Genomic DNA, 21,112 nt, shown 5'->3' on the forward strand with positions numbered 1-21,112 from the left:
AACAGTATGTCAGGGTTAAGGTGAGACGTACACAAATATAAGTGAAAACATCCAAACGTAACTATTTTGATCTTGTTCTTAAAGTTTTATGAGGAGCAGCCCACCAGAAGTCAACAAAATGAAGAGAAACACAGGATTATTTTGTTCCATCATGTCTCAACACTAAACACTGACTAAATATAAAGAGTCTGACTTTAACATGTGCCTCTTTGATCCGTCATATGAGCCAAATTTTCATTATATTTTAATGTAAACACAGAAACGAGAGGGACTGGTGTAAAAATACTTTCAAAGTGGCAGCAACAGTAGAATTCCTCATTCTGGATTATACTGATTCACATCATGTGCAAACAGTCCTGTCATGATGAAGCTGGAGAACGTAGGGCTGCTTTGAACTACTTTCTGTAATACTGCTGGGCAGCCTCATCTAGAAAACGTTGGTGTTTGTTTTACTGAGCATTAAGCTGTTTAATTAATGTAGGAGATTAAAAATGCTGCATTTGTTTATTGCATTTCTGAAGCAATATATCCAGTTACTCTATCACTGCTGCTACGTACATGTCATGTTTTCTAAAACTTAGTGCTCGTGAGGTTTTCACAGTTCAGGAAGTGACCATAAAAAAAAAAAAAACAAAAGACAACAATGAATCTGAAATGTTTTATTTAAAATTATACCACAATAACAAGATGAAGTAAAAGTTTTAAGATTTAAAGCAATGACATGTCAAACAAAAAAAACCTTCCAAGCCCTCTTCAGGTGAAATAAACACTAGAAATGACCTCCACAGTGGGCGTGACTACCTGGAATGACGGGCCTGATCCAGAAACAACTAATATGAACCGCCTACGTTAAAGTTTAGGACTTCAGGGCTTTAGTTGGGTATAAAAAGAAGACTGAACTACTAATGTAATTAAGACAATATGGCCCCTTCAGTGTATTCTCTATTGCTCCCCCGTGTTTAAAAATAGAAGAATACCACATAATGATCCCCTACGAGGGCAGCCGAGGACGAAGATGAGCGACTGGTTCTGATGCAGCTGACTGAAATAAGGGCGATGCTGCCTCTGGGTTGTGAGAATGAAGCCCGCGATGTCCGACACAGAATTATATGCAAGTCCAAAAACTGCAACTTAGCCGGAACATCCTCTGCATCCACAGTGGGTGCACTCGATGATCCGTCCCTACAGAGAGGAAAGACAGAGCAAGTTAGAGCCGCTTATTTCTCACTTCAGATTGTCGCTTCTTAAAATATCCCATCCAGCACTCACACATGCTCGCTCTGTCGGGCACTTTTCTTTCACTGTTTACAGTTTTAAACACCTTAAAACGTACATCGTCACAGTAACGTATGCTGCACACCCGACCTGCTCCACAGCATTCAAACTTCTATCACTTATCACTCCTGGAAGATCTCATGCAGGGAAGGCAAGAGTGTTAAAAAGATAAAAGCCCTTTCTTTCCCTGATGAGTACAGATATGAGATATAGATTCTCTTGCTTTATCTTCTGCCTGTTGATGGCAAGTCATTTCAAAGCAGTTTTATTTCTCGGTACATTTCATAGAATCCTAACAGAGATTAAAGCATGAAAGTCTTGTGCTTTCTGACGTGATTAGATCTGCAGTACTTATGAGTTTGAATTGTTTTAATATTATGTGAACTGTTTAAGGCCTCCAAGGTGAAAGAATAAAACTGTCCTACACGCCGTAACAATACATCTAACAAACACATATAATGTAATAAACAGCTGTGATGACAGTCAGATCTTGATAATGGGGATGTGATACTGAGAGGTTTATGAACCGACACATTCACACAGTCTGCAGTCTTTTACCACCTTTCCTTCCTGCTTTGGCTGCAGCAAAAGTGTTACTTTCGTTCTGTGCTATGATTTTTAATTTCCTCATTTTTGTGTTTAGGGAACATAGTTTGTTCTTCTTGGGAGAAACATGCAGCTCTAGACCCGTCTGTGTTTGGTCACACGGTCCCTTCAATATGAACCCACTTATAGCTGCGTTCAGAAAACCTTTCATGAGTTTTGTGTCACCACTTTCCACCAAACCGGTTCCAGTGTTAGTTCCGTGCTAGAGTCTGACTTAGCACCAGTTCTTTGTGTCTCCACCGCCTAAGCACCGGCTCCAGGTTCTCAGAACTGGTGCTTGTCAGGCACCAACTCTTTGCTGGGCCAGAGCTGAGTACGTCAGGGTCTGGGGGCGGGACTATCGTGACCACCGAGTCCCCTAAATGGGACACACAAGCGGTGATTGTTGTTTTTCACCAGGACGTCTCTGGTCTGATCACAGATGTATTGGAATGAGTTCAGGGACACATCAAGGTTTTACACAAACTGTTGCCCTGACAGCCGGTCCAACTGTGTCCCACCAGCAGCACCACAGTGGTGGAGAACAGGACTTTTATAACTTCAGTATTTACGCTCAGAAATGAGGTCCTCTCATGAAAAATGGAGCGCAGCTACATGCTGTTTGTTCCGCTCATGGAAAAGACCACATGAAAAAAAAATCACTCGCCCTGGTTCAGACTTTTTAAAGTCATCTCTGGTCGCACATCGGTCTGAGCACCGTGGCCTCCAGCAGCAGCTACCGCAGTCGATAAGAAAATGTTCAGCAGGTCAGATGTTTTGCCTGTGACCACGTGGGAAGTGCAAACAAATGAGAAAATTGGTCACACCGGTACAGAAAGTCCATCTGGAGTCCTGTGTGGACTTCGTGTGGCACAAGCGTTGTTCAGTAAACGGCTACATATGCAGTGACATATGGCGTGGCTCTAACTTGGCTCCTGGCCGATGGAAAAGCAACCAGGTTCTTAGATTTGAACCAACTAAGCACTGGAACTAACACCAGCATGGAACTAGCAGCTGGTTCTTCTTGGTGGAAAAGGAGTGTCAACATGCCTGCAGCTGTTTGGTTTAGTCAAGCCACATTATTTTTATACAAAGCAAATATAAAGTATCCTCTACATTGAAAGGAAGCGGACGAGCATTTTCAGCACACCTGAAAAAAACTAGTTTATAATTTAATTACATATTTCTGTCATTATATGAAAGTTATTGAGTAACGTCCTCCTAAATAATGTAAATAAACAATCACTTTAAAAATGTCTCACATTTAAGAGACATCAATGTCCAATTTTTAAATTGTTTTTCTGTGTTTATACCAGTTCAGTTTGTTTATTCATTAAACAGAAGAAAATGCCTTGACATGTACAGTGTCTACCAATCACACTACGGTCAGTGTACCGGGAACAAAGACTATTTTCAGCTTCTCCGTGCCAGAGGCTTCCTGCAGGTGTCGCACAAAGAATGTCAACGATAAGATAACACTGACACAGTGGTTGCACAGTTTCATTCTCTGCATGCAGAAGCTGGCCGCATTGTACTGTTTACACTCCAACATCAGCAGGAACAGCTGATGTTTTTATTGAAGCGTGTTTTTATTGAATTGTAAATTTAGTTAAATACATAATTTCAGTAAAAATAAGAATAACTTCTGTCAGACTTACGACTTCGAGCTTGCTCTTGGGCACTCTGCAGATGCAGTTGGTTCCAAAGTTGGTGTCTCGTGTCTGGATGCAACGCAGGCAGCAAAGGTTCTCGTAGCCCTGCTTCTTCCACTTGGCAATCAGGTTCTTGTCTGCATAACCTTCTTTTATACAGTACTCATACAGCTCTGCCAGGACCAACCAGGGAAAGACAACACAGGTTAGTATGTAGGGGTGGGGGGCGTAAACCAACTTTATGACTTTATGAAAGGAAATATGTAAAATGTATGAACAGATTACTATTTAAACCCACCAGGCTTTAAGGTCCCAAACTGAGTCTTTTATACTAAATTACTTCAACTACCAACTATTTCCACTGTTGATTCATCTGTCCTTATTTTCTTGATTAATCAATCAGTAATTTGGACTATAAAATGGTAAAACATGTTGATTAGTGTTTTTCCAAAGTCCCAGATGACGTCCTCAAAGTTTATTTTATCCTCACCACTAGGGATGTCTGATAGTATCGGCCCACCGATATTAGCATAAAAATGTAATATCTGTCAATATTGGGTTTTTTTTGCCTGTAATGAAAACCGATAAAATAACGCCTGGATTTCGCCGGCATTTACCGGCTCACAAATGAGGACGCCCTCAAACTGCATCGTGAAGCGTGTAAACAAGTGCGGCAGCAGCAACAAACATATATCAACAATGGCATCGGTTGATATCGGAATTGGAAATTGAGAGTTGGACAATATTGGCATATTTAAAATTGGCAAAAAAGCCAATATCGGACATCCCGACTCACAACCAAACAAAACTCAGTTTACTGTCGAGAAAAGGAAAAAGAAACCCAGATGAACAGGGACGTGTTCAGTAGCTCGGCTGGTTCTGCTCACCTCTGCTGATGGCTTTCCGTTTGTAGAAAAGGTCGTAGATGTATCGACTCCGCTGATGATGCAGTCTGAAGATCGGCCAAAGGGACTCCACCTTTCGCTTTCCCTCATGAGGCTCTGTTTCAGCTGTGAGGAAAAATCAGGAAAGTTTAAATCAGTGCTGTACCTCACTGGGTAATTAAAACGTCTCTCTGGGTCCGATGTGAATCATGCTGAGAAAAGCAAGAACACATCAGATGCAGCGTTAATAAACACTGGATTTTGGAAGCTGTCGGCAGGGATTTACTCTGCTCCTGATCTCAGGTGATAAGACCTGGGCGTCAGGTGATTGTCCAAACTATCCCTGATGTGCTAGATGAAGTTCAGGTTAGGAGTCTGTAAAGGCGAATCAACATCATCCACAGAAACTGGGAAAGCCGCTGACTTGATGTTGAGGGAATTCCCTCCATCCGTTCCCAAAGTGTTTGCACAAAGTTAGCAGGAAAATTCTGCCTAAAGTACAGCCGCATATACAGTAAATGTACTGTATGTAAACACTAGAGGTGCAAATGATTAGTCAGTTAGTTGTCCACGACGAAATGAACTGTTCTGAGTCATTTTTAAAATTCCGAAATGTGAATATTGTCTGATTTCTTTCCTCTGCTATGTCCGTAGACTGAATATCTTCTGTTTAAGGACAAAAGAAGACATCGGAGGACATCACCTTCAGCTTTGACAAACACAGAACACCACTTTCAGCCACTATCCGAAAAACTACTAATCGATTAATCGAGAAAACATCCAACAGCTTAACAGACAATGGAAATGACGGTTTGTTGTAATCATAGTGGACACTATATGAATGCATAGTTTTGAAGCCTATTTAAAGTAAGACTGTTACAGACGGTAAACAAATGATATTACAATCGATAGTTGTGAAGCAACAGACTTCCCCTCCATGACTTTCCGCTGTTGGAGGTGTCAAGTCATTTTCTAAATGTCTGAAAGCCTCTTTTCATCAGCACTGCTCAAGGATTAATCTAATATACAAAAACAACGACAAAAATAACACACTTGACCGACATTTCTCAGCCGTTTAGAGAAAACACGGCGTGAAACGATGCTTCCAGGCTCACCGCCGAGTGTTTGTGAGGAGCATAATGATTTTCTGCCGGCCTACCTTCTCTCATTTTCTGATCCAGCTCGTCCAAAGTGGGCTCGATGAGCTCCCATCCGTCTGGGGGAGGCTTTCGACTCCTCTTTACTTTAGGCATCTTGCTTTGTTTTGTACAAAATACAAAAAAAAATTGCTCCAACTCAAGTGTTCGATATAGCGTTCGCACTCGACTCAGTCGCGCCAATTAAACGTCATCCGGGGGTTCATGTTACTTCCGCCTCTCTTCTATGACGTCACCACGCCAAATAAACACTCGATTTACCCGCGTTCAATAACTTCTTAATCTTACAGGTTTATGCACTATTCTACTACTTAGGACCCCTTTTTCTTTATTCATTATTATTATTATTATTATTATTATTATTATTATTATTACAGGAAACTCCATCAAAAACAGAATAACATTACACTTTAAACTGCAGTGCCTGGAGTACTGGGAAAATATAAATTAATATACCTATACAACACACAAGAAATCAAGCTGTGCAATGTAAAACAATACATGACGCAAACATTTAAACATCAAGAAATTTGATTAAATTAAAATACAACTTTAAATTGTCATTAAAAGCCCCCCACAAAATGTATAGTAACAAAGAGACTTATCCTTGAAAGGAAGAATGTTGCTCTCACTTATGCTGCTGTTTCTTCTAAACCATTCTATTTCTGTTTTTAAGAATAAACTCTGAACGTGTGGACACCATAAAACACCCAAAAGAACTCTTAAGTTGTGAACTGGATTTCTAGATACCGAATGCTTCCTTTGTAAAAATAGAGCATCTTTAACTGAAAGCGGTGCTTTGATTTAATCTTTTGAACATGGAGCCTTGTTGTCCTCAGTTGTTTAGCCTGTATTCTGAGCCTTGTGTTGTTTGAGTTGAATTTCTACATCATTTTGTGCCCTATATGGCCACATGCCATTATCTTTAAAAAGAAGAAGAAAAATCTCCACAATAAATAAAACCAAGAATAAAATAAAATAATGTAAAATAAAAAGGAAAATCAAAAAAGAAAAAAACAAACGAAAGAAAAACAACTAAAACTAAAATTAAGAAAACCACAAACAAAATAAAATAAATAAGGAAAAACAGAATCTAACTTAAATAAAATAAAATAAAATAAATAAGGAAAAATAGAATCTAGCTAAAATAAAATAAAATAAAATAAAAACCAACATTGAAAAATAAAATAAAATAAAACAAGAAAAAACAAAAGGAAAAAAAATAAATTAAACTAAGAAAACCAAAAATAAAATAAAATAAAAAATAAACAAGGAAAAACAAAATCTAGCTAAAATAAAATGCAAAAAAAATAAAACAAATAAAATAAAATAAAATAAAATAAAATAAAAGTGAAATCTAACCGGTGTGGTACTGATTCTGCGCAGGCCATCTTAAACGAGCCTATTGCATCACTTTAGCACACTTGCAAAGTGCCTTAGGATAGATAATGTGATTTTTGGCTCCTTGTGCTCAATTACTAACGTCACGACGACATGCAACCAGAAGCATTACGACTATTTTCACATTTGGTTTACAGCAGCAAACATGTTTACTGTCGTCTTGAAAAGGTTCCTCCACTTCAGATTTCTTGACAGGCAAATCCTCGAGCTACTAAATCTATTTTGCTGCTCATCGCATCTGTGAGTTTAGCCAGCTGTCAGTCTGTGCTGCCGCCTCAACATTCTGCTTTTCTGTCAGTGTTTACGGGCTAGGGAGTATCTAATAAAGGCGTCGTTTGTCAAAATGCCCAAAGGAGGTAAGAACTGGCTGAACGCTCGCTGCAGTGTGTTCACATGGGTCCTTTTGTACATGTTAGTCAGCTGTTAGCCTCCAAACAACAGGTAGCGACATAGTGCTTATGTAGCACAGTGCTCGTAACAGACATGCCTGAGCTGTGGACGGCGCTGAAACACTGCTTCATTCGACACCTGTCCGTCCTCAGCTCTGCACCTGTGCTGTACCAAGTGTGTTCAGATCTGTGTGTGTGATGTCATTCTCGTGACGTTGCAGGTAAGAAAGGTGGCCACAAGGGTCGCGTGCGGACGTACACAAGCCCAGAGGAGATAGATGCCCAGATGAAGGCAGAGAAGGAGAGGAAAAAGGTTGGTGGAGCGACCATCCAGAGGCCGTTTAGTCACCTGCTTCAGTGTCCCCCAAAATACTGGAGCCCAACACTTTCTTTAACACAACAGAAGAGCATTTTTCATTTACACAGAGCCAAATCAGAACAGAAGTCATCTCAGAACACTTTATACATTAAGGTGACAGCTTTGCAATATCACACGTTTGAGAGAAACCCAACAAATTCTCATGATTCCTTTTGGGTAGCTGTGTGGCAATAATGGAAAGCAAACACTCCCTCCTGCAGGACCAGACTGGAGGGCAGCCACCTGCCTCGAGGGTAGTCTGACACAGGCTGCAGGTGTCTCAGTGGTTAGCACCGTGGCCTCACAGCTAGAAGGTCGCCGGTTGGTGTCCCGGTGAGGACACCCGGGATCTTCCTGCATGGAGTCTCCATGTTCTCCCCGTGCAGCGTGGGTTCTCTCCGGGTTCTCCGGCTTCCTCCCACAGTCCAGAAACATGCTGAGGTTAATTGGTGATTCTAAATTGTCCGTGGGTGTGAATGTGAGTGTGCTTGGTTGTCTGTCTCTAAGTGTAGCCCTGTGATAGACTGGTTACCTGTCCAGGTGAACCTGCCTTCACCCTGAGTCAGCTGGGATAGACTCCAGCCCCCCATGAGTGAGGATGAAGGTGTAGAGATGATGGATGGATGGATAGTCTGACCCACCAGATGTAGATCACAGGAATAAGTCTGCAGCACATTTCATGCCACTTCCTCCTTTCCTTATGCTACATACGTGCTACCGTTTGGGAAACAACAACAACCTCCAGGCAGCAACCCACCATGCTGTAAATTTCAAGTTTTCACCGAGGATTTGAATCGTACATAATCCTGATAGTTGTTTTTGGTGAATTATCTGTTTTGATGGCAGTACTGCATGCAAGCATTCCACCAACACAGCTCCCCCGTCACCATTTTGCAGGAACACTGTCTGTAAAGGGACAAAACAGGCCAACAAAGCACAAGAGTTCAGTCAACACTGGGGAGGTTGGTGAGGCTGCAGACCCCAAACTACATCAGAAAAAACACACAAAGTTAGTGACATGAGGTGCTCAGTGCATCATGGGAAGCCCCCCAGCCGAATAAACTAGTTTTTCATCTTTACTCTTAGACATGCAGTTAAACGAAGGCCGTCCTAGAAACCTGTTTTGCGTGTGAGTTAAAGGACATATCCTGGTCAAAGTTACAGTAATGCTTCGAGTCATCCAGACCTTTATGTCTTTAAAACAAGTTGGAAAAGTGAACTACACCAGCTGATGTTTGATGTTGTGCGAGTCACCCTGTAAGATCTAAAACCACCACTACTGCTGCTAATGCGCGTTGTTTGCATTTTTTACAACTCCATGGAGTTAAAGCCATCGTCCTAAATATGTTTTTCCTGTCACAATGTGTTTGCATGTGTTTAACCTGGCTCTTTGTTTGATCACGTTCTCACCTTTTAATCCTGGGCATCATTCATGTGTTATAGCAAGAACAGGAAGCAGCGGAGGCCGAGGGCGCAGCTCAGAATGACGCGGCAGAAGAGAAGCTACCGGCGTCCGGATCGGATGACAGCGACGATGAAAATTCCCTGGTACCGCCAATACTGTTTCAGTCACACACCTGCTCTGCTTCTTCAAATGAAGAATGAATTATTGTGCTTAATGTGCACCTGTGAAGCTCTTCTGGCCTTTTACATGCAGTCATGTCAGCGTGTCATTGAAAATATTCCCTTTTACGTCGTATGATCTGCTGTCATGTGTTTGCAGAGGAGGAGAGCTGGTGTGGAGGGCTTGATAGAAATCGAGAATCCCAACAGAGTGGCTCAGAAGTCCAAGAAGGTGACGCAGATCGAGCTGGAGGAGCCCCGGCAGTTATCGAGGAGGGAGAGGTGTGTGCCTTCAGCTGGTTTTACAGCTTTTGCATATAAACTGTACGTCATTTGGGGTAGTACTTAACTCTATGGAGCACCGATACAAACAGCATGTTTAGCAGCATATATTAGGAGGTCAGTAGTTTGTTCTTGATGGTTTTACGAACTGCAGGAAAGTCAGGAGACACCAAAGCAAACAGAACGATACCTTCACCTGCATTCTCACTCACATTAATCCCAGTCAGCATGTTTGATTGAGGCTTTCCTCATGTCGCTTTCTACACCTCGACACAGAGAAGAGATCGAGAAGCAGAAGGCGAAGGAGCGCTACATGAAGATGCACCTGGCGGGAAAGACGGACCAGGCCAAAGCCGACCTCGCTCGCCTCGCCATCATCAGGAAACAGAGAGAGGAGGCAGCAAAGAAGAAAGAAGAAGAGAAAAAAGGTAAGCAGCCAGAGGTAGGCAAGCATTTCATAGGGTGACTGTCATAAATATTGAGTGTCCTGATCCAGGAAAGCACCATAAAGGTGATAATATGATAACAACCCTGATGTGGCTGTGAAAGTAAGAAAGAACGTAAGTGAGAGTTAGAGCAGCTGGAGGATTCAAAGGTTGATATTCAGTATGCTTTGTTTATTTATTATCGTTAATGACAGGACTCTGAGCCCATATTTATCGAGCATAATCTATCAGTAGGACTTGAAAGTGTTTTTTTAAAGCTTCCTGGGTGTTCTGGTTCGGATGCTGACCGTGAACTGCAGCTTCCCCAACCCAGGCAGGGACAGTTTTACACCTGTGTGTCCCTCATGTCCTATCATCTCTCCACTATTGTTATTATTATGAGGATTAAGGTGTAGAGATGACAGATGGATGTTTGTAAAGTAGTCATGAAATTATCATCGCATTTTGGATTTGGACCCTCTGAACAGCTCGCTATAGTTTAGATTCAGTCTTTATTTATTGGTGCATCAGTACCGTCTAGTTCTGTGTGCATAACAAGCAGCTCGTGTGCACCGTGGCTGTCTCCATCACTGCGATGTTTACGCGTGAATAAAGCCGTGAAAACATTAACATTAAAGTTCCCTATGATGGAATAACAGGTTGCTGTCACTTCAGCAAAATGACGAGGCAGCAGTGTTACCTACCTCATTTCTGAAAAGGGTTTAAAGTAGAAAAAAAGATGTGACGTGCTGGTAGATCCTAACTGATCCTGTCTCCATGTTAATGAGCTTTCTACGTACTGTGTACACATCAAACATCACACAGCTCTGTGTTGTCTCTGAATGAAGCTGTGAGAAACAGCAAAGCTGACAAAAAGCTCTCAGACCAGGGATTAAAAGTAGCACCAAAAGTACAGTTAAGACTGATTCAAGATGTTTGATAAATTTGGGCAATTGTGTGTTTTTCTTTGTTTTTTAGATCCAGTCTGCTGCAAAAGTTAGTGATTGATGACTTTGTTGGGATTCCAGAGATGATTTAATGTCATCCTGGCTTTAGTATTTTAATTGTTTGTGGCTTGTGCTGCTCTTTAATCAGCCCTCCTTTGCGCTGCCACTGCTCAGCTTGTGTGTCCTGACGTCACCGGGCCGAGCCCGTAACACGTGTCTTTAACTTTCCTCCTGCAGCAAAAGAAGCGGCGGCAGCAGCGGCGAGAGGAGTGAACTCCCTCTCACTCAAATGATGCAGAGTATTTATCAGAAGCACTTTCACTCGTTCATGGACTGGCGCAATACATATTTGACTATTTTTAAAGGAAGATCTATGAAGAGTTTTTGACGTTACTGTAACACACGGCCACTGGGAGAACGGTCGAGGAGGCACCGGTGGATGAAGGTTGTGTATATTTAAATTAACGGCCTTTCAGAAGGTAAAGCTACATTTGAGAAAACTTCGGTCTTCATGTACACTTGGATTGAACCTCTTGATATTAACTATGGTCTACTTATCAATGTACAATTCCAACTTTGCTAACTGAGCTTTGCCACTATGGTTTCTTTTGTTTGTTTTTGTTGGGGGGGATCTTACCTTGTACATAACTGACTCGTGAAGATATTTCAGATTAACATGATGAAACCAGTGAAACATGTCTGTTCATTTCTTTGATACATGTGAGACACCTGTGATGTGGTTTTATAACAAGCTTCCCCGACCTCAGAGTCCACACTGGTTCCACTGATCTGGAAATGAAATGAGTCAGATGTTTACTTTGGAAATGTGGAACTGAATTGGAAGAGAATTTACGGGGATATATATATATATATATATAAAATAATATATTTGAACAGGAATGTCACTCAAAGTATTTTTGAGATTAAAGTAATGTGATGGAAAGAGGGACGGGACATGACCTCAGCATTTCTGAAATCCTGATGGCTTAATAAAAGATTCTAAATGTGTCCTAGTGCCCGAACTTGGTACACAACATGAAACAAATCTGCAAACGTTGGTGTGATTATTTATTTATTTTTTTTTTTGAAGGTTCACGTGAACACATCTGTCATCAAATATGAAATTGTTAGTATGTATTTGGACTGCAGGTGGCTCAGTGGTTAGCACCGTTAGCGCCTCACAGCTAGAAGGTTGCTGGTTGGCGTCCCGGTGAGGACACCCGGGATCTTTCTGCGTGGAGTCTCCATGTTCTCCCCGTGCAGCGTGGGTTCTCTCCGGGTTCTCCGGCTTCCTCCCACAGTCCAGAAACATGCTGAGGTTAATTGATGATTCTAAATTGTCCGTAGGTGTGAATGTGAGTGTGCTTGGTTGTCTGTCTCTAAGTGTAGCCCTGCGATAGACTGGCGACCTGTCCAGGTGAACCTGCCTTCACCCTGAGTCAGCTGGGATAGGCTCCGCCCCCTATGACCCTGGTGAGGATGAAGGTGTAGAGATGATGGATGGATGGATGGATGGTACATAATATGATAACTCGGCTGTGAAAAGGGTTTGAAAGAGTGAAAACTTAACACTGAAATTATGTAATAATTCTAAATATATCACTTTATAACCACTAAGTTCTCAGTTTTGTACGACATTTACTGACATATGACAAATGACTGCAGGTCCTGTGTTTTATTCAGAATTATTTGACTCCTGAGTCACAGTTTGTGAGCAAATCTTGAGCCCATGAAAAGGTTTTATTGAACCCAAAACTGGTCTTCAGCCAGGAATTAATTGCCAATCGTGGGAGCACATGCTGCTTGTTCAAGCTGCAGCCTGCTGCCTATTTTTAAAAACGTCTGCAGCTGCTAATACCCAGAACTTTATCTGCATTGATAACAATAGTATGTTTTTGTGTAACTTTAATATTTATTGTAACCAGATAAAAACACCAAACAAATCTTTGCAGCTGTAGTGGAATCAGGCGTCACATTCAGGTGATATTGTGTCTAATGTTCAGTTTTCATGTGATGTCTGATATCCTTGACTATAATTTACATGATTTACTGATAGACTTTAAATATAAAATGTGAGAAAGAGTCTCTTAAAATGATCCTGTGGGCTATTTTATTTAAAATAAAACCCGAATGAATGAATCAAGTAATTTTGATGCTCTAAGAAATTCCAGTAGGAGCTGATTTTTGGGACTGCGTTATATATGCATTATAAATGATGTCGTTACTGTCTTTTAACGCCGGGCCCTCACCAAACACACTGACGACGACTGAATCCAGTTTTATTTACTGTACACCTGCAACCTAGAATAACCTGCAGAGCTATCTAACACCTGAAGCCGGACTCATTTTTATGCTTTTCAGGTTTTTAATTTCATCTCATTTTACTTTCAGCAACTTCAATCTTACCTGATTCACTTAAAGCATAAGCACGCTTATTGATTTTGTTATTATTATTTTACTAAATTTGTCTTTTTAAAAATATTTGTTTTCCAAGTTTTCTTATGTGTGTGTTATTTTCCTACTGGGCTGCATTAAAAAACAGACCTAAAGGGTTAAATGAATGAATGAATGAATTTAAGATATTTCAACCAGTAAAAAGAAATGGATTGGTCATAATGTAGGCCACAGAGCAAATGGAACAAAGCAGAGATAAGATATGCCTTTATTTATCTCACAGTGCAGAAAATCACATTGTTGTCAGCAGCAGCACACACACAGAGAAACACACATACTAGACAGAAAAATGTACATATAAGAAATAGTGCAAACACAAATATAAAAATACACAAAAAAAGAGAACAGTGCAAACATAGAACATACAAATGAGGATATATAGAAAAGATATAGAAGATAAGGAATAATAATAATCATAATCATAATAAGCAATGCAAATGTAAATATACACATATGTACATGTCAGAGATGTGAGGACGATCACAAAACTTCTATACCGTTATCTGATCTGTTTGATCAGATAACGGTATAGAAGCAGTGCGCGCTCCCGCTGGCGGCCTTTAGCAGGGGAACACTTTACGGCAGAACACCGGTGTTGCGTTCAATCTTGTACCTCATCGAATCCTGTGACCTGACGCGAATGGCTGTATTACCTCCTGACTAACTAAACTGTATAATTTGGTATCGTATAAGGTTTTTTAAGTTTTTAATGTGTGATTTTATTTTTTTAAACTTTATAGTAGATGTGAAGTTGTACTGAAGGCGCGACTGACAAACCGGAAGCGGTTCCAGCGCGGACGGTGGCGGCAACGAACCAGAACGTGCCGCCTGAAAATGCGAAAGAAGAAGAAGAAGAAGCGCTTCGCGGATTGGTGGAAAGTTTGGCGGACTTTATCCCCGCGACGAGCTGGTTTGGTTCGTGACAGTTCATGTCAGGCTCCTGAAGGCAGCGGCGGGACTTTCCTCTGGCTGGTGAGTAAACTGGGTAACGTTTAACAGGCAGAGCGCATCTCCATGGAAACCAGTTTGTGAACGAGTAGATCTTAAAAAAAAAAAAATTAAAAATTAAAAGATAAAAAAAAAGAAAAGCTGCTTTGTTTGTGTATTTTCCCGCTACGTGCGCGCGAGCAGCTGCAGATGCGTCTTTAAAAACAAAAAGCTGCTCAGGATGTGGCTGCTGGTGCCTGTGGGTGTTTTTTTTTTTTTTATTGCTAGTGGTTGATTTTAACAGAAAGTCAACAGGAAGTGGAGAAAACGCTTCATATGTACTGATAAACCTTCTGACTAGCGTTGTATGCATTATGCCAAATATATAGGTTTGTTTTTGTAAAAAATTGGCCCAGAAAGTTAATCACAACCCTGCAAACAGGAACCTTGAAGCAGCTTTCTCTGAACATCACAATCCGTTTTAATCTTATTATAAAGTGTGTAATGAAATTGCACATGACTTTGCTCCTTATGTGCAAATAACACAGTGATATGCACATAAAATCACATAACCAGCTGGTGCAGAGTTCTGTTGATGGCATTTATTGTGCAGGGTTGCAGGTGAGGTGCATTCAGTGTCTCTCCTCCCAGACACCACCGTTGTGGGTCAGCCAATCCACAGCAGATAACAGCGATGACAGACAGACATGGGCTCGCCTGTTGAGCAACCGTGAACAAATGTGTGGCTGTGCTGCAGGAGACTTTAACTTCAGCACAGGACAAACAGTCTGAGATAAAGGTTTCAGGAGAGCAAACACACCCCCAGAGATCCTCCAACTGTAAGCTCCACGCAGTCATGAGAGTGTGATGCAAGTTAACAGATAACCAGCCTTAAGTGATCTTTTGGAGTTCATTTGCTTTTTTATGCCTGTGTAATGGTTTAAAGGTTGTTTTGACACCGTGGTCGGAGGATTACAATGCTCTCTTTTGTCTGGGGCTTTAACAGTCGCTGCTCATCTGCCATCATTTACTCGTCACTACAGCTTTAATGGTTTACTTCATGTGGCCACAGGGTCATTCTGTGTCAGCTCAGCCAAGGTGGTTGCTTGACCGTCTCAGAATCTGTTGAAACTGACACCTGCCCTTTTTTTCATATTTTTTTAACGCAATAGAAATGTTCAATAAATCTCCCACGACTTGGAATTAAGCAAGATGACGCTTTCAGATGTCTCTTGAAGTATATGTCCTGGAGTCTTAAGACCTCCCAAATTCAGGATTTGTTCAAATAAAGTGGATTGTCAAAAAAAAAGGAAAAATCTGTCTCTAATACACAGGATCTATTTGATCAGTTTGATTCTGAGAGTCATATCTGAATGACTTTACTAATGTTTATAAAGCTTTCATATGTAGAAATGTGAGTTATGGCCAATCAAAATTGACACAAGTAAAAAAGTAGTTAATTTCCAAACGGCCTGATGAAATTCAGGATGGTAAGAGATGGAGGTGTCATCTACATGTGTGCCAAGCTTCAGTATCCTTCCATAAAGCCTTTGTGTTAAAATCATTCTGCTGCTGACTGTTATGATTAAATGGAAGAGATGGTGAGGGTTGGCCTCTGAAACCGGTCAGGAGCATGAAGACAGAAACATTAAGGTAGTTTATGGCATTATGGAAGGATTTAGACTTTATCAGTGGATGGATGTTGATAAGCTGTTACTCGTGATGTGTAACCAATCAGACCAATCAGACAGCGCTGTTGGTGCTCGAGCCTGGAGAGCTACTACAGGAAAAGGTGGCTGCACCGGAGCCAAAGTAGCACAGTGTTAAATTCATTTATTTTATTGGGAATCAGTAAAAAAATACGATAAAACAATACCGATAATCAGAAAAATGCTGCATCTGCTAATCAGTCGACACCTTATAAAAGACTTTGGCCCACTGGGACATTATGTTATGTTGGACTTTCTATATAGTTCTTATCTTCTCTGCAAGTTCAAAGTGTTTTGATTATCTTTAGATTTCCACATCGTGCGAGCAGAAGACCAACAACACGACCATGTCTTTCACAAATGGCCAATGTGTGAGCAAAGAAACATGGGACTCCCACAACAAGATGATGCTGGAGCCTCTGGCCATCAGCGACTCAGAGGTTCGTTCATTGTTCATATATCTATAGTAAAAGACAGAAAACATATTAAATATAATGTTTTTTTTCTTGCCAAGCTTGTGTGTCAGATTGCTGCTGTACCCTGCTGAATGCAGTGTTTGTGTTCCAGGTGTTCTCCATCATTAAGAAGGAGAAGCACCGGCAGATGTACGGTCTGGAGCTGATCGCATCAGAGAACTTTGCCAGCAGAGCCGTTCTCGAGGCTCTGGGTTCCTGCATGAACAACAAGTACTCTGAGGGCTATCCAGGCCAGAGGTACAAGACCGAATCCAGTCCGTTGAATTACTCATGAAATCCCAACCTTTGGCTAAATTCTGTTAGTGGTGCATTAATGGTAACACAAACAAATAACAATAAGTCTGTAGTAATGAAGATGATCTGTTTGTCCAGGTACTACGGTGGTACAGAGCATGTCGATGAGCTGGAGAGACTCTGCCAGAAGCGGGCGCTGGAAGCCTACGGCCTGGACTCAGACAAATGGGGCGTCAACGTGCAGCCGTACTCAGGTATCAAATGTCGATGCACCTAAAACCCAGTCTTCCTCGTTCCTGTCTCGGGTTTGTACCACTGTCGACATATTTGTTTGTGTTTCTCCGTCAGGCTCGCCCGCTAACTTTGCTGTCTACACGGCCGTCGTGGAGCCCCACGGGAGGATCATGGGACTGGACCTGCCTGATGGAGGTCACCTGACACACGGCTTCATGACTGACAAGAAGAAGATCTCAGCAACGTCCATCTTCTTTGAGTCCATGCCGTATAAGGTACAGAGGCGTCACATGTATTTGTCGTTGGGAAATCTACGTTTTGTCAGAGTTTGAAACACATTTCTTTAACTTCTCTGAGTAGTTTGTGTCGTACCGTGCTCACCAAACGATATAAAACTGAAGAAACGATGTCTCTTGTGCATTGGCCACCCAAGATCTGAAAGCTGAAGTTCATTCAGCGAGGTTTCAGTGAATTAAGACCCAAATGAAAAACAGTACAGCATGTAAGTAGAGGAGACACGTGGCTAAAACATGGGCACAGCCTGAAACCTACCTGAAGTTCCATCAGACTGATTTAGTCTAACGGGCTTATAGACACATTATAATGGTTTAAATATGTAGCGTGGTGCTCATGTCGTGTGTATGTGATGTAGCTGATGTGGTGTGTTGGTCACTATGTGGTCCACTGCTTCTGATTCCAGGTGAATCCAGAAACCGGCTACATTGACTATGACAGACTCCAAGAGAACGCACGGCTGTTCCACCCCAGACTCATCATCGCAGGTACGCATGCTCACGTGTGGTGTTGCATGTTTGCTTTCACACATTAATGACCTCCTGAATACATCAGTAGATGCTCGTAAATCAAAGGTAGATGGAAACAAACCCGTTCGTTTGTCTTTTCCAGGAACGAGCTGCTATTCCCGCAACTTGGACTACGCCCGCTTGAAGATGATCGCTAACGAGAACGGTGCATACCTGATGGGGGACATGGCTCACATCAGCGGACTGGTGACTGCTGGGTTGGTGCCGTCGCCCTTTGAGCACTGCGACATCGTTACCACGACAACGCACAAGACGCTGCGTGGCTGCCGTGCCGGACTCATCTTCTACAGGAAAGGTAGAAACTAGCAGAAGTATACCGTTTTACATCGACACTCTGTGATTTCTCTGTTTTTACGTTTGACTTTTGCCTCTCTTCGTGTTTCCTCTCCCAGGTGTGCGGAGTGTGGACGCCAAAGGAAAGGAGATCATGTACAACCTGGAGTCCCTGATCAACCAGGCGGTGTTCCCGGGGCTGCAGGGAGGACCACACAACCACGCTATTGCAGGTACGTCATCGTTCATCAGTGTTAATATCAACAGCTGGTGAGTTAAGTCGCCGTTCGTCTCACTGAGGTGATGCTTTTCACTGGCAGGCGTCGCCGTGGCTCTCAAACAAGCCATGACACCAGAATTCAAGGCCTACCAGCAGCAGGTTCTGGCTAACTGCAAAGTTCTGTCCAGCGCCCTCATTGACCACGGCTACAAGATCGTAACTGGTGAGTGGCTCAGTTTCACCCCACAGAGGAGATCTGCTTTCACTCAGAGATAATTATTATTTACTTACTGTGTTGGGCTTGATTTGCCTTCTGTTAATGCATTTGGAGGCATCGTAACAGTGATCAACGTCAATGGAGTTTCATCCTGAGTCCATTTGTAAAGTTAAGAAAAGCACTCTGATCTATTTAATGCTGCTGCAGCGGCCCACAAGGCTGTTACCGCTGATAATCAAAGCATCCCAAATGTTTCTTATAATATAGGATGAAATAAATATTCTCACCTGAAATGATCATGCATTGAATCTACATATCAATCCTATTATTTTTCTTTTGTCAGTTTCCTACCTTAAGTTAATCATCTACATGTCGCAGCTAAAACTCATCTGACAGCTGTTCAGTGTATTTAGGCATAAATATTTATTCTGCTCAGTAAAAATCTACCAACAGAGATAAATATAACAAGAATAATCAGGCATTAGGACAATAATAAGGGTACAAGGAAATGTACCTTAAGCTCTCAGTCATTGTTGGATTGTAGAGATCGCTCTGAAGGCTCTGTTGTCTCCAGAAAGGGTCCCAAAGATGACAAAAGTAAAAATCTTTAGAGAGAATCTTATGGCATCTAAAGGATTACTGTAGGGGCCTTATTTGAACAGTATGCAGCTTCAGTTAGGAGCGACTCAGGTTCACTGGTTCTGATCGTATCCCAGGGACGCAGATAACAGGCTCAAGGGTTGTTTTTGTCTTCAATAATATCGATTTCTTTACAATAATGCGCTGACAGACCTCGATAGGAGTGTTTCCCTTTACTCATGGTGTAGTTGAAAAAGAAGTTTGTGACGGTAAATGTCTTCAAGTGGTCCATGTGACGTCTACTGATGCTCTCCGTGTGTTCCTGTGCAGGTGGTTCTGACAACCATCTGATCCTGCTGGACCTGCGCAGCAAAGGAACCGACGGAGGCCGAGCTGAGAAGGTCCTGGAAGCTTGTGCCATTGCTTGTAATAAGAACACCTGTCCAGGTAGAGTGTGTGTGATATGTGCTGTTCAGCTTCTGTTTGCATAAAAATCTAACTCATAGCTCGCGTCTGTCATCTCTTACATGTAGCTTGAGATGCAGAGGGATGTTGCAAATGTGTTTTTCCTACAAAGTGCCGCTCTGACTCGTCCTGTCCTTGTGCAGGAGATAAGAGTGCTTTGCGCCCGAGCGGTCTGAGGTTTGGCTCCCCGGCTCTGACCTCCAGAGGTTTGGTGCAGGATGACTTCAGGAAGGTGGCTGAGTTCATTCATAAAGGTAATGTTTTAAAGGTGGCGGTGCTGTTTGTTCCCGTCAGACAGTGCCGCTAACAGGATCAAAAGACAAGATTTTTCACAACAAAATCCATGAACTCATACCCGTGCTGTCCTGCAGGTATTGAACTGACCCTGGAGGTGCAGAGGAGCATGGATCCCAAGGCCACTCTGAGAGAGTTCATTCAGACTCTGGCTCAGGGAGAGAAGTTCCAGCAGCGCGTCGCTGAGATCAGGGCTGAGGTGGAAGCTTTCGCTGGTCAGTTCCCCATGCCGGGCCTGCCCGAGCTGTAGAGGGCAGCAGCTCAGACGCCGGGTCGACGGTGACATGGACGATGTTCTGACAGCTTTGAGGCGTGTTGTGTGGAGCACACGTTTGTCTTAATGGAAGGAAATTTGTGTAACTCGCTGATTTCATTGTTACAGAATCTTTGCTGTTTTAGATTTCGTTTCCTCTCTTTTAATTTCACTCTCAGATGCTGCAATCAAATATAAGCTTTTCTCAGTTTTTTGAGTTTAAAATCCCAAAGTTTCCCAACGAACTACTGAAGACTGAAGCACGAGAAATGACACGAGCACTCTGCATGTAGACGGTGTACATGTACAGTATATTAAGTATGATTTGTTGAATACAACTGCTGTTTTTGCATTCAGATAAAGTGATAATGAATTAAACTTCATGTACTGTGTTTTATCATTCAGTGTGGGTGTGAACACTGTCACAGAGGAAGACGCTGCTTCACGGCTCTGAGGCTGAACTTTGATGCATCAGATCAGAGCTTTAAGTTTTAATGTTATGATAAATAGATTTGGTCAAAATGGCAAAATCATAATATGTTTCTCTGAGTGACTTCAGTTTCCTTATTTGAGGCTGTAAGGCCAAACAAGTTGGGATGGTGACGTTTCCTGGCATTTGAGCTCAAATGGAGACAGAACAAATAGGGTTAAGACAAAATGTAAGACGATCAACAGTCCATTGCATCGACTTTCAGGACAGGACTTGGGGGCATCATGGTTGTTATGTAAGGAAACGCTGGATTACGGTTGCGCTCGAGCTTTTACAACATCTCCAGTTGGAGCCATGCAGGTTCAAATTGGAGAGACGCCGTTGTGTGTTAGGACAATAGAATTGGGTTAATCTGCAGAGGCACGCTAAATCGCACCGCTTGCAGAAGAGCTGGACGCACAGCAAACCTAATTTGTTTTAAATAGTTGGGAATGTGAAAGCAGAAAGTTCACACAGTCTACTGTCCAGCAGCTCCATGTCCAGCTTCCCTCCCAGGCTGCCTGTGCTGTCATCCACTGATTCATACATACAAGCAAAAAGAAACC

At 42.1% G+C, this 21,112-nt stretch overlaps 3 protein-coding genes across 3 annotated transcripts in view; 2 read left to right on the plus strand and 1 right to left on the minus strand.

The window, feature by feature from the left end:
- Positions 1-11,971, plus strand: part of pdap1b (pdgfa associated protein 1b) — a 23,677-nt gene extending 11,706 nt beyond the window's left edge. The window contains exons 3-8 of the mRNA XM_008303354.1: positions 7,205-7,310; positions 7,565-7,656; positions 9,145-9,249; positions 9,425-9,546; positions 9,823-9,974; positions 11,156-11,971. Of these exons, the coding sequence (XP_008301576.1) occupies positions 7,298-7,310; positions 7,565-7,656; positions 9,145-9,249; positions 9,425-9,546; positions 9,823-9,974; positions 11,156-11,211 (540 nt within the window). The 5' untranslated portion in view covers positions 7,205-7,297 and the 3' untranslated portion in view covers positions 11,212-11,971. The remainder of the gene's footprint in view (positions 1-7,204; positions 7,311-7,564; positions 7,657-9,144; positions 9,250-9,424; positions 9,547-9,822; positions 9,975-11,155) is intronic.
- On the minus strand, positions 644-5,743 carry bud31 (BUD31 homolog). Its single transcript, XM_008303352.1, has 4 exons — positions 5,556-5,743; positions 4,400-4,522; positions 3,519-3,685; positions 644-1,182 (listed from the first exon to the last, which is right to left on the minus strand). Exons 1-4 carry the CDS (start codon positions 5,647-5,649, stop codon positions 1,132-1,134), a joined length of 435 nt encoding a protein of 144 aa, XP_008301574.1. The 5' UTR covers positions 5,650-5,743; the 3' UTR covers positions 644-1,131.
- A 2,228-nt stretch (positions 11,972-14,199) lies between the features above and the next one.
- shmt1 (serine hydroxymethyltransferase 1 (soluble)) lies at positions 14,200-20,470 on the plus strand. The gene is made up of 12 exons (XM_008303355.1): positions 14,200-14,344; positions 16,317-16,448; positions 16,576-16,721; positions 16,857-16,972; positions 17,067-17,227; positions 17,653-17,734; positions 17,859-18,071; positions 18,169-18,282; positions 18,370-18,492; positions 19,396-19,512; positions 19,674-19,784; positions 19,902-20,470. The coding sequence occupies exons 1-12, from the start codon at positions 14,207-14,209 to the stop codon at positions 20,072-20,074; spliced, it is 1,626 nt and encodes a 541-aa protein (XP_008301577.1). The 5' UTR covers positions 14,200-14,206; the 3' UTR covers positions 20,075-20,470.
- The last annotated feature ends 642 nt before the right edge of the window (positions 20,471-21,112 follow it).

Source organism: Stegastes partitus, unplaced genomic scaffold (assembly GCF_000690725.1).
Source record: "Stegastes partitus isolate 25-593 unplaced genomic scaffold, Stegastes_partitus-1.0.2 Scaffold1988, whole genome shotgun sequence".
Classification (NCBI taxonomy): Eukaryota; Metazoa; Chordata; class Actinopteri; family Pomacentridae; genus Stegastes; species Stegastes partitus.

Excerpts from the sequence above, each read along its gene's own strand:
- bud31 (XM_008303352.1), bottom strand. The coding sequence starts at position 5,649 with ATGCCTAAAGTAAAGAGGAGTCGAAAGCCTCCCCCAGACGGATGGGAG. Across the intron at positions 4,523-5,555 it reads GGATCAGAAAATGAGAGAAG|CTGAAACAGAGCCTCATGAG; the intron begins GTAGGCCGGCAG and ends TTTTCCTCACAG. Across the intron at positions 1,183-3,518 it reads CCAAGAGCAAGCTCGAAGTC|GGACGGATCATCGAGTGCAC; the intron begins GTAAGTCTGACA and ends TCCTCTCTGTAG.
- shmt1 (XM_008303355.1), top strand. The coding sequence starts at position 14,207 with ATGCGAAAGAAGAAGAAGAAGAAGCGCTTCGCGGATTGGTGGAAAGTT. Across the intron at positions 16,973-17,066 it reads CAACGTGCAGCCGTACTCAG|GCTCGCCCGCTAACTTTGCT; the intron begins GTATCAAATGTC and ends TTTCTCCGTCAG. Across the intron at positions 18,283-18,369 it reads ACACAACCACGCTATTGCAG|GCGTCGCCGTGGCTCTCAAA; the intron begins GTACGTCATCGT and ends TTTCACTGGCAG.